Consider the following 13,196-nt stretch of genomic DNA (forward strand, 5'->3'; position numbering starts at 1 on the left):
GGGACGGAACATCGCGTTCATCAGTGATTGGAATATCGATGGGGCGTTGCACAGGCCGAATGGCATCACGAGGTACTCGTAGTGGCCATTATGGGTGCGGAAAGCTGTCTTCGGAATGTTGGGAGGGTGAACTCGAACCTGGTGATAACCAGCGGTGAGGTCGAGCTTGGTGAAGACGGTGGTACCGTGCAATTCGTCGAGCATATCATCGACTGTAGGAATCAGAAATCGATCCTTCACGGTCGCCGTGTTCAGGGCGCGGTAGTCTATGCAAAACCGCCACGAACCATCCTTCTTCTTGACCAATAGAACCGGCGAGGAAAAAGGACTGAAACTAGGTCAAATCAGCCCAGAATCAAGCATCTCCTGAACATGTTTCTCGATTTCCTCTTTTTGGAAATAAGCATATCGGTATGGCCTAACGTTAATCGGATCAACGCCTTCTTTGAGATTGATATGATGCTCTATTTCACGCGCCGGGGGAAGTGTCGTAGGTGGCTGAAATATGTCGTCAAAGTCGCGGAGGAGATTGGCGATATCCTCTGGAACCGATGAAATGACAGCGTTTGTGTTCTGGACGCTCAACGCAAAACATGCTTGACCCCTTCGAGCCCCCTTGGTAATTTCATCTTGTTGGGCCCGTTCGGTCCGTTTACTTGGTATCCATGGATCAGTGTTTGCTGGCCAGCCCAATTGAATTCCATCGTGTGGGCTTTCCAGTCGCACAAATTCGGGCCCAATAACTCCAACCATTGGAATCCAAGAACCACATCCAACCCTTGAAGTGGCAGCACAAAGAAATCAAGGTTGAACAAAGCGCCGCCAGGTCTATGGTGACATGACAATACGTGCCCTGACACTTAAGCGGGTGGCCGTCTGCAACTTGCACATTGGATGGTTGAACAGGCATGAGCTTGAGGTTGAGGCAGTTGGCTGCTCCCTCACTGATGAAATTATGTGTAGCACCGTTATCGAAAAAAGCAACCAACAATTGTCGGTTTACCACCACATGCACCTTAATTGTTCGCGGCGTATCCCAACCCGTGAGGGCTTGTAGCGTTATCTCGGCTTCTCTCGGCTCCACTTGAACCTCATCCTCCTCTTCGTCCGCATCCTCCCCCACCATTAGCAGTAACTGCGATTTGTGACATATGTGACCCGGCGTGTAACGCTCATCACAGCTAAAGCAAAGACCCAAACTCCGTTTACGCTTAAGTTCATACCAACTCAGCTTCTTCGGTGCGGGATTTGCAGCTTCCCGCGGTCGTTGCTTAGTCTCTGTTGTCGCCGTTGGTGTGAACGACCGCCCGAAGGTTGGTGGCTTGCGGTACTCCTTCTTCTGGCGTTGTAGCTGGCCGTCCATCAACATCGCATAGTTGATTACTTCTCGAAGGGAGTTTGGTTGGAACATACGAATCCCATTCACAATAGAAGAATGTAATCCCCTCATGAAGGCTCCAACCAACGCCTCCTGTGACCAGCCGTACACCTTGTTGCGCAGTCTCTCAAACTCTTCCTGGTACTCGTTTAGTGTCCCCGTTTGACGAATCTGCATTAGTGCCTTGTGAAAGTTTTCCCCATCGTTTGGTCCAAACTTCGCCCATAGTTCGGCTTCAAATACCTCCCACGTGATTAACACACGATCATTGCGTAGCTCCATCACCGTGGCCTGCCACCAACCATTGGCAACACCATCGAGATGGAAAGTTGTGAAACGCACCATCTGATCAGGCCGCATCTCGTGATTTTCAAAGTATTGTTTTACTTTGGTCAGCCACTCTGTCGGATCACCTCCATGAAATCTCGGGAAATCAATTCTCGCAGGTCGAGCTTGATTGTTATCAGCGTGGTGGTGATTTGTGGCGAACGGGTTATCAAACTCGTTCCTATTCTCCATCTCCTGATGATGACTTCGTTCGGTCGGCCGACCCCCCTTCGATGTCAATCCACCCTCGGGATCGCGGTTGTTCATGGCTACCATCAGGCGTGAGAAAGACTCCTCCATCCTCCTATGTTTATCCTCCAGATCGCCTTTCAAGTCCGCCATGGTTGTGCCCATCTTCTGCAGTTCGTACTGTAGTGCTCCGTGATTGGCTTCTAACCGCTCTTTGTTGGTCCCCATCGGCTCAACGGATGCCTCCGGAGACACGATGTGTTTACCTTTACGTTTAGAACATCGAAGAGAAATTATTGTAAAAAGAAAACAGTTCTCTGATACCAAAAGTTTGCTCCCTCTTCAAAGCAAGAGTATTTGCGAGTAATGCAAACAAGATCGATATTTGTTGGGTAGTTAAGACTGCCTCTTTTTGTGGTTTTCTCATTATATAAATACTTGGAGATCAACTCCTTACAATGCTGAAACAGAAAGTGGAGCATAACTCCTTACACAACTGGAAATGAGGGAAAAGTGGCATCGTGGTCAAACCACGTTATTTAAAACGAAAAGAGAAATAGAAACTAAGTCTCACACGTATCGCGGATTGGGTCACCCGTATCGCGGATTGGGTCACCCATATCACAGATTGGGTTTGCGTACTCGCTTGGGCCGAGTTGGTGACTCCTGCCTTATGGCGTTATTGGGCCGTATGCCCACATCATAATGGGCCTTTGTTCACTTCTTCTGCCCACTGACCTTTTTCTTCTCTTTCACGATTCTTCTTCTTCTTTCTTCTACAGCAAACCACACTTGATCGACTTCTTCTTTCACGATTCTCTTCGCTTCTTCACTTTGCTAGCTTTCTCTTGATCTTCTCTTACATAGTATTAAGCAATTGGATCAATTTCCAACACTTTCAGTCTTAAACTTGAGAGAGTGATAATGAATTTTAATCACATCGAGAAGGGGAGAGAATTAAGGTTTACGAATTGCTTGCTGTTGCTGGTTTTATCCATGGTGCATTACAAGATTTCACAATTGACTGATTCCAAGGGTTGTTAATGTGACAGTTCATAAACCCAGAAAGCTAGAATCTTCATTTAGGCCCATTAGTTTGGTTTGGTGTATAAATTTTTTACATCAAACTTATTAAAAAAAAAAGAAACAGAACGAGGAGGACTTGGTGCTGTGATTTGTTTAGGGTTTAGAAAATGTCGGGGAACGCAGCGGCGTAGCCTGAATACGCAACAGAAGACATAGCCGTGTGGTGTGGGACATGAACGACTGTCCAATTCCCGAGGGTTATGATTCTCGTCAGGTTCGTCCGAGTTTAGAAGTGGCGTTCAAGAAACTAGGCTACTCTGGTCCTGTCTCCATCACTGCATATGGAAACCAAACACGAACCCCTGATCACCTCCTGCGTGGGCTCTCTTCCACTGGAGTCGATGTTGCACAGACCATTCTCAATGTTACATACACGCGCATCTTTTCGGGTTTGCTTAAATGGCAAGAAGACCTTAATCCTCCTCCAGCTACAATGATGCTCATATCCGATACTGTGGACCTTGTCTTTCAAAACTTCTTGCCTTATTTCAACAAGTGACGAAATACAAACTTTTTTCTGGCTTATTCATATAAAATGTCAATCCTGGTCACCTCTGCAGAGTGGCTCTGGGACAGCTTACTGGCAGGTCTTTGTTTGTTTGTTTGTTTATTCTCATCATCATCCTCCAGTTACTTACTTGCTGGAAGCAAACCTATTTAATTATTCATGTTTCTGAGCTCTAGTTCGTTTTGTTTTTTCTTCTTTAGACAAGAACACACTTTCTTCAGAGGTGCAGTGAAAAGGGCGAAGAATCTACCGGAATGTTTTATTGCAAATTGTGCGATGATTGTGATTGCCAGAGCCTTGATGATTTCAGGAAGCATCTCTCAAGTAAAGAACATGCCCTCAAAGTAAGCATCCTCTCTCTCTCTCTCTCTCTCTCTCTCTACTTATATCAATCAATACATTGTTTCATTGTCTACTAACCATTTGTGCAACAACCTGTTTAACTTTTTCCACTCGTTGTCTAATTAAGCAGGAGGGTAGTTTTATTGAGCCTATTAAATTAGGGCAATTGTGGTAAATACTACTAAAATTGGTTTTTATTCCAAAAATACCAAAATTTAGTTTTTTTTTCCAAAAGTATCACTAATATGTAATTTTTTTCTAAAAATACCACATAATTGAATTAAAGTTCTAATACTAAAAACTAATCCCTAAATTATAAATATTAAACCCTACCCCTAAAAACTATACTCTAAAACTAAATGTGTCAACCCAAACCTAAAAAAAAAAAAAATTATATCTTTAAAAAAAAAATTTTGTGTTTATCGTAATTTTGGAAAAAATTCTTTTGTGATATTTTTTTAAAAAAAACTAAAATGTAGTATTTTTGGAAAAAAAAACTTTTTTTAGTGGTATTTAAAGGAATTTCTGATTAAATTATCCGAGTAGGAGCGACTAACTATCCCGAGAGGCAAGTTTTCTTAATGTTAATTATAGATTTTCTACAGAGAGTAAAATGCATATATATATTTCGCCGACTTCTCTCGTAAACATTAAGGGGACACCCATATATGAAAAAGAAGAAAGCGTGAAATTGTTTACTTTGACTTTTTGGTTTTGCTTAAAGGCTTTTGAGTACACCCACTAACTCACCACAGTTTTATGTTTCCAAATACTCATGTTTCATATATATCTTATAGGCAGAAATAGACAATTTTCCAAAGAGCAAACGTTCGAGGAAAACATCTCAGATGGGGTTTCGTTTTCATAATCATTTACTTGTTGCCAATCGTGTGGAGTTCGACGTAGAGCTCAAACCTGCAATAAAGAGTACTGAAGTCACCACTGGGCAACCATCTGGCTGATGAGACGAGTGTGCCTACCGAACAGAGACATGATCAGCCGGCTGCATCGAGACTCGAGAGTGGGCAATGAATTCGGTTGTGTTTTCCTTCTCATGGAAGCTGTTATGTTTCGTTTTTTTTCTCTTTGTTTCTTTCCGTCGGATTGAACTATTTATTTTCCATCTTGGTTTGTTTGTTTTAAATTCTACTAGGATAGTACTGTTTTTTTGTTTTTTTATATTACTTTTTAGATTATTTTGTATGGTGTTGTTTGTAATTAAAAATTATTATTAATATAGTTTTTGACAAAATGTTCATTGGTTATTTTTTATGTTGTATTGGTTTTTGTTATAATTTTTAGCTGTTTTTTTTTTATTATTGTCATGGAGTTGTAAAATATAATCAGTTTTGTTTTTTCTTGTATTAGGATGTATTGGAGGACCATTAGTACTTTTAGTTGTTTTGTTTTGTTTTAATTAATTTTGGATGTTAATTTTTATTTAGTGGCATCTACTATGTTGGTTTTTTTGTGTATGCTTTTTATTATTGGTAGAATAGTTAAATCGCATTGTTTATGTAACGTAAAATACCTACTTAGATTTAGAATAATTGTTTGCTTTTTGAGAAATTCCTCAAAATAATACTAAATATATTTTTTCCAAAAATACCATACTTTAGTTTTTTTCTCCAAAAATATCACAATTTTTTTTTTCCAAAAATACCACAAACACAAAAAAAATTGATTTTGAAGGGTGTTTATTTATTTAGGTTTGGGTTAATAAGTTTAGTCTTAGGATATTGTTTTTAGGGGATAGGGTTTAGTATTTAGAATTTAAGAATTAATTTTTAGTATTAGAACTTTATTTTAATTTTTTGGTATTTTTGGAAAAAAAAAACTAAAGTGTGGTATTTTTTGAAAAAATACCTATTTTAGTGGTATTTATAAGAATTGCCATTGTTTTTTACATAAGACCGTAGATTATGAAATGTGTTTTATAATCGAGCATAGTTGTTTGGAAAATATGAAATGTTATTTTTTCCGACTTAATTTTCTTCTTTCTTGGTTATCTTCACCTGCATTATATATTTGTTTCATTTTGGTTTTATTGGAGATATTTAATGGGTAAAGTATTACTATTATGTTTGTTTTGTTTGGAAATACATGTGTCTTTGTCGTGGAAATTGTTGAATATCTCTTTGTAAATGACATTTTTGATTGATGCCTTCTTTTTTTTAGGTGGCTCTTGATAATGCAACATAGAGTTATCCATATATTGTGTCTTGTTGGTGGTACCTTGTAATCATTAAAATGAAAAAACATGATTGATGATTCACGTAAGCTCATGATAATTTGAACGTCTTGAATGACTTTTGTCATAATCCGTTGGAAAATTTTGTAATATTTGTTGAACTATTTTTTGAATTAATTGATTTCATACTGTTTCTCTTTTTGTTTTTATTTTCGTGGTTAAAAATCCTGTTTGCATAAACTCATTTGTTCTTATTGTACTTCCATATTTAATTTATGGAAAACAATTCAGTAATTTATTTTACAATGGTTTATGCAATAACGTAGATATAAATAATTAGGTAGTTGCTAAATACATTTAACTTCTTATTTTAGTACTTAGTAACAAAAATATAGTATTTCTTACATGGTACTTAGTACTTGGTACTACATATTTCATTTCCGTCTAAGAAAAGACGGTATCGAAAAGAAGCTTTGATATGTCTTTACATTTGATCATCACAATTGAGTAATCTAAATAATGCAAATTGGAGACATCCACATCTGGAACTACTCTCCCACATTTATCATCATCATCAACATTATTCTCCCATCGTAATTTCTATAAGCAAACATCAATTGATGAAGCTTACGGTCCGTGTGAGTTTCATTGAGAGCAGATTACACCATGGTTTTCGGTTCACATAATCTTCTGCCACTGCATCAACTTGTAAGCACATAACGAAGAACATTCCTGATTTTGGATAACCTATCTGGATCAGTAATTGTACAACATGTTTCTTCTTATGTTACTTGCTAAACTGCTGCTGCTTTTGCTTTATGCGTCTACATCTCAACATTTACTATATTGGATTGCAGATCCGTTAGAACAGCGAAAGCTCAGAAAAAAAACCAGGTCTGTCAGTTCTTGTAAGCTCAATCACAGAGAAGTCGACATATTGTTTGACACCAATAGATGATCTCATTGATGGACTGAAGTAAGAAGACTGATACAAGCCTCGGAATCCACCAAGACAAGACTCACGGACTCAAAGACTTAGAAGCTTGGGCGAAAGCGATCTGATTGAGAGTAACCGGTTTGATGCTGAATCCACAACACCGAGGGCTAGAGAATATGATTCATGGGCTATTCCTCGCAAGGATCAGAGACTCTACACGAAACCTAAGTTGTTTGATTCCACAAACTACCTAGAACTCGCAAGAACAATGATTTGTTTCAAAACACAAAGTGTTGAAGCAAACTGGAATTTCTTTAATCAAAAAACGTGTATTGAAAAGTAAAACGTGATAGAGCTTATATAGAGGCTCAAATACAACATCTATATGTTGAAATAAAGAAAGAAATCTCAACAATTAATGATAATTATGGTATTTGGGAATTGAATGAGAATATCGGCCAAATTGGGAAAGTTGTGATGCACCTTGAGTCTTGATAACTTGGGGCCGAAGTTGTGGTTTCTTGGGACGTCTAAATACATTCTAGGAAGCTTCTGGATGGTCTTAAGAGTCTCACAAAGGCGCAACACTGAATAAGGAAAAAGCTGTTGTGTCATAAAGACAAACAGATCCAAATAAGGAAAGTTGCACTTTAACTTGATTCGCCTAATCAAGTGAGGTGGGGTGCATCCTAAGATGTGTGGTGAAGTCTCCAAATGATATAGAAGCTCTCCAGGACGCCAAGGGATGCTTTGTTTTGAGCCACTTATGGAAAGATCCAATTTGAGTGGTAATTGACTTGTGGAAAGGTTCCCTGAACCATGTCTTGAACTAGCTCGAAACAAGGGTGGCTTTCTTTGATCTTCCTCCTTAAAATATGAATAGGAGGATATGTGGAAGGATGTTGCCTCGTTAAAAACTTTTCTAGGTAAACCCATTGGGAAAAACCCTAGATAAGGGGAAAAGGGTGCAACGGTCCCATTCCAACGATATGATAGTCCGGCTCGTTGAATGTCCGCATCATTTCTAGTTCCAGTGGTCAACTCCAAAGTATGCTTGTTTCTGATTCTTGCACATATCAGAAGGATATCATAGTTCTCCTTAACTGTCACGAGCTGGTTCTCTCCAAAAAGTACTTCAGGCAGTCTATCGGGAAGTTCGTCAGGTTGTACATCAAGAAGTCTGTCACGTAGTACTTCAGTCACTGCTACAGCCGGTAATTCAGCTCCCCTTCTTACATCAAAGACTCATCAGGACAAAGAGACTGCAACAATCACACACACAAAAAAAGAGTTGATAACTGTACTATCAAAACTAACCAAAACTGAATATAAACCAAGAAAATGATCGCTATTACTTAATGTACAAATATAGTCAAAAACGATATCATTGGTGACTTTGTTCATGATCAGTAACACTGAAAACATCCATGAACCAGCCACCATCAAATGAGATATAAGCTTTCTTAATGGTGAGATTAAGCTCAGTTAGAACTTGAACAACCTCCAGAAGTATTCAATGTTTATTCATACTATCCACCTATAACAAAACACAAAATGTTTATACTCATTTCTTCCATTCTACTCAAACCAAACCTAACCCGGTGAAAATTTTGATTACCTTAATGACAGTGACATCCTTGCATACCTCGTTATCGATCACAACCCTAAAATGAAAATCAAATAAAAAACTCAGCCTAAAATCGAAAAGATAGATCATAACTTATAGAAGAAGAACAAAACAAATTCAATTTACCTGGGTGGATTCACTCTTTTAATGAACTTTGCAATCTCATCATCCATATTATATGAATATCTCAATCAAAAATCTGGAAAAAAAAAACTGATATTAACACGAACCAAAAACACAATTGATTCAATCAAAACGAAGACCCCTTTCAAAAGGGAAATAAAAACAAAGACTAAACCCTAGAAAGATTAAAAAACAAAGCAAAGACAAAAATGCCTAAAATTGAACAAAACCCAGTTCTGGAAACTAATCAACAAAGACGAATCCAGAAAAAAATCAATCATCAAAATGGAATTAAACAGAAACAAGTAAACGAACCCATTCTCGATTCGTTTGGTGATTTGTGTAAAAGAGAATCAAAAGGAGAAAAACTAAATAGGTAAGGAATAAGAAACTGGATCAACTTAATGAAATTGATAACTAACCTGGTGGATGAGGGAAGTCAGATCGGAGGTGAGCTTGTTGTTGTTCTCTGCGAGCGGATCGCTCGTCCAAACCGATGTAGAAGAGGAGCTAGACAAAGTTATTTTTTAATTTAAAATCGTGAATATTTCAGAATGTTGCGAGGTAAGAAAAAACTGGGCTGAGCTGTTTTCATTGTCTTAATTTAATTGGTCACATATTTTAATTGATATGTCACTTCCAGAATTGTTCTCAATGCTGATGTGTCAAACTCTGGAGAGAAACCAAAGACTTTTATTGTATTGATTATTAACCGATGTAATTTCTATATATTAATTAAGAAGTTTCCGAAAATCCTGTGTGTCGTTCATAGAACGAATTATGGTACATAATATACTTTAACCAATCAGAATAAAATACTGTAAGTTTTATAAAGTGTGTATACATGAAATGATCGAAAGTATCTACAAATACTCGTTAAATGTTAGTTTGGTCCATCAATCATATACATATGACTTTTAGATACAAGTGCTTCCGATCCACACATATTCTGTGTCTCACATGGACAAAAAATTGTATTATCATATGATGAACAGAATATCATACCATTTTCCGAATGGAATATGTCTCATAATTTTCAAGAAGTAATTCAACATTAAATAATTCCACGATCGAGATGTGTAAATAGTGATCCGAGGCACAACTGTTAGGATTTGTACATCACATCCAACATTAACATAACAGCCACATATTTATATATAGTTGTTCATTTTCTCTGTGAGTCATTTACAATTTTTTCTAAATTCGCTTTACAAACATATGAGTTCAGCGCTCAAAATAAAGGGGAAAAACCTGAGGGTATAAACGAATGCAACTAAAACCTCAAAAAGAAAAAACATATTATTCTGCGCAAGAATACTAACTCCCCGCGTGATCGGTAGATAAAATGTTTTAGCTAAAGGTGAAATTGAGAAATATTAAAAAGATGTATAGACAATAGGGTGAGTCAAGGTACCGAAGAACCTGAGAAAACAAACAAATAGAAACGGTTTAGCAAGATGATATTAGTATGATATTCTATATTACTTGATCCCTTACCTTACCAATATATATATAGAAAATCGAACAAATATGTGTCATACGTACTAAGTCAAACTGAATCTAGTAAATTGAAAATATCGAATGAGTCCAGGAGTTCCCCCAAAGACTTCAGTAGAATACAATTTAATAGACAATAGTATCTCCAATGAAGTGCTCAGAGGAACTCTAGGGAACATCCGACCAAAACGTACGATGTTTGTTTCTTATGTATTTGAACATATACTTCGGTGGAATGGGCAGGTTGTGAATGGAAACATTGGCGTTTCAGTTTCATATATACTATTTGGAAGCATTGTGAATGTAGACGTGAATTCAGGTTAAGGGTTTAAGTGTACCTACGTGAGGGAATCAATTTTTTTCAAGAAAAGTGCATCAATCCTTTCAGCTAGCTTTTTGAGAGATACGTAAGACGTTTCTGTACACGCATAGGCATAGATGCCTATGAATGTGCATCAATGCATTTACACTCACATACATGCAAATGCACACATGAATTTGTTGGCTTATTTTGTGCGTATATACACACACACCTACTTCATTTTTATGATATATAGGAAGTAGACCCACAAAGACAGTTCAATTTTACGATCGAATTTACCATATTTACAATATGTTTAACATAATTATGTCTTAACATAATTTTACGTATCTCGATCTGCGTTTAATTTAAACAATTAATAAATATAACACTCCATCCATAATACTTTAAGTGATGTTGTCTGAATAATTTTTTCCAGTTTAAGTGATGATTTTTTTTAAGTTTTAATATAAAAATTTAAATGTATTTGATTTTTTGACCATTTATATTCTTATATTTGCTTTCTTATTGGTTGAATTAGTTTTAACTAATAATGTTTTTATGTAAAAGAGAATAAAGTTTCATGTCATTTCTTAATTTGTGTGTACAAATCTTATACAACACTTAAAATGAAACAAAGAGAATATTGTGAAATTTGTAAAATACTTTCACAAAATTTTTTAGATGGTCTTACATTTGTTACTTTCATTAATTTTACATCGTTGTTCTTTTAACTTCGTTGAAATGTTCATGGCTTAAGCAATTACATGGAAAAAAAGAGTAGAAGAATAAGATCTACCGGAGGAAAGTTCTTTTGAATAACAAAGATATTAATATTCTCTCGGCTTATTATTCCCAAAATTCCGACTTGGTTTATCTTCATATAAATATAATTCCCTCATGTTTTGCTATTCAATGAAGAATACATAATCTACGGTGAAAGGGTATAGAGATCTCATTTGATCCTTATAGAGGTTTATGGAAGTTTTTGGTTCCTCATTTCAGTAGATTTGGGTTGACTGATGATGAGGCTGAAGACACTGACGAAAGTGAGGATTTTAGAGAGCAAATTGCTCATCTTATGCCATTCTTGACTAAACCAGATGTAAGACCTTCACAAAAAAATTCTGAAGGACAGCCTGGAAAAAACAAACAGCAATGTTTATCATTGGAAGGAGGAATCTCCAGTCTACTGTTGATGTTGTAGATGCATTTGAAGGAAAGTAGAATCTTGTGTTTTTGATACTTTTAATTGGTTATATCTTGGGGTTTAATATGGTTAATGTATTGATTTTTTTTCTCTCTTTTCTCTGAAGTTTGAAGCCAAGAATGTGTGGAACAAAGCGGAAGAGGAAATGTGCAAGTCCTAAGGTATCCAGTTGACACTAATTACATTGTGCATTTCTGATGCATTAGTGATAAAGAAAACGCAAGCTAGTGCTTTTAAAGAAGCAATGTTTGATTGTGTTTGTTTGATTTTGTGTCCATTATATTCTTATTGGTTGAATTAGTTTTAACTAATGTTGTGTTTATGTAAAAGATGATAAATTTTCATGTGATTTCTTAATTTGTGTGTATAAATCTTATACAACACTTAAAATGAAGGGAAACAAAGAGAATATTGTGAAATTCATATGAATTTGTTTAGATGTTCTTAGTTTTACATTTTTTTTTTTAACTTCGTTGAAATGTTCTTGGCTTATGCAATTACAAGGAGAAGAAAAAATGAGAGTAAAAGAATAAGATCTAGGGGAGGAAAGATCTTTTGAAGAATGTGCTTCTGTAGCAAAGATGATATTAATATTCTCTTGGCTCCTTATTCCCAAAATTCCGACTTGGTTCATCTTCACATATATATTTCCTGCATGTACGTTTTGCTATTCAATGGAGAATATATATTCTACGGTCCCACCCAGAAAAATTCCTCTACAAAAATATAATATGGAGAAGCTCATATATAAATAAGCAGTTTGGGTTGTCACTAAGAAGGTAAGTAAGAAAACAAGCATTAGCAAAGAGACATAACATGTAAAGTCAAATGTCCCCTTGAGTTCCCTTAAACGCTTCATTGTTCATACTGTTTTCTATCGACCGATGAATTAATCTGATGAACACTGAAGTGTTTGGGGGAACTCTAGGTGGTATATGGCATCCAAAGGTGTGAGCGGTTCTTTCAATGGTCATGTGAGTTATGACTTATGAGCTTTTTCATTTAAACAGTAATGTTATTGTTATCTTCTTGGGTGAATGTCTCTAGATCTTCATCGTCATCTTCACTTCCTTTTTTCCGGTTGTAACAAATGCAAGATTTCTTTCTATCTTTCAGCGAGACATCTACTCATGTCCTGCATCTTTATCTCCATTTCGTACGTTTGGATATAGTCAATGAGCTCTTCACCTTCATCTTCATTACATCATCGGATTTCATCATTGCAGTCTTGTTTTTGAGCAAGCTTTTCGGGAAGAGTCGTCAAGACATTCATGATCATGTCCAACTCCGTATATGTCTTTCCAATAGCATACGTTTGTGATATCACTTAGTTCTTTGTAGAATTCCACAATCGAGCTGTCATGTCGCATTAATAACAAACTATTAAAACTATATTTAAGCATAATGAATTTTGTTTAATTAGCTTTAGATGTGCCTTCTAAAGGCACACAAGATTGATGTTATATAAGAGAAACAAGAA

General features: G+C 36.4%; 2 protein-coding genes and 2 pseudogenes across 2 annotated transcripts; 1 reads left to right on the forward strand and 3 right to left on the reverse strand.

Moving 5' to 3' along the window:
- Positions 1–339: 339 nt before the first annotated feature.
- On the reverse strand, positions 340–2,122 carry LOC147925748 (uncharacterized). Its single transcript, XM_087492751.1, has 2 exons — positions 849–2,122; positions 340–778 (listed from the first exon to the last, which is right to left on the reverse strand). Exons 1-2 carry the CDS (start codon positions 2,120–2,122, stop codon positions 340–342), a joined length of 1,713 nt encoding a protein of 570 aa, XP_087348877.1.
- Positions 2,123–3,152: 1,030 nt separating this feature from the next.
- LOC147925749 (uncharacterized) lies at positions 3,153–4,792 on the forward strand (annotated as a pseudogene).
- Positions 4,793–6,378: 1,586 nt separating this feature from the next.
- Positions 6,379–8,782, reverse strand: LOC109129519 (ACT domain-containing protein ACR5-like; annotated as a pseudogene).
- LOC147925750 (uncharacterized) lies at positions 7,367–8,375 on the reverse strand. The gene has a single exon (XM_087490610.1). It carries the CDS (start codon positions 7,892–7,894, stop codon positions 7,367–7,369), a length of 528 nt encoding a protein of 175 aa, XP_087346736.1. The 5' UTR covers positions 7,895–8,375.
- Positions 8,783–13,196: the final 4,414 nt, after the last annotated feature.

The sequence above is a fragment of the Camelina sativa genome, chromosome 16, assembly GCF_030686135.1.
Source record: "Camelina sativa cultivar CO46 ecotype springtype chromosome 16, ASM3068613v1".
In the NCBI taxonomy this organism is placed as follows: domain Eukaryota; kingdom Viridiplantae; phylum Streptophyta; class Magnoliopsida; order Brassicales; family Brassicaceae; genus Camelina; species Camelina sativa.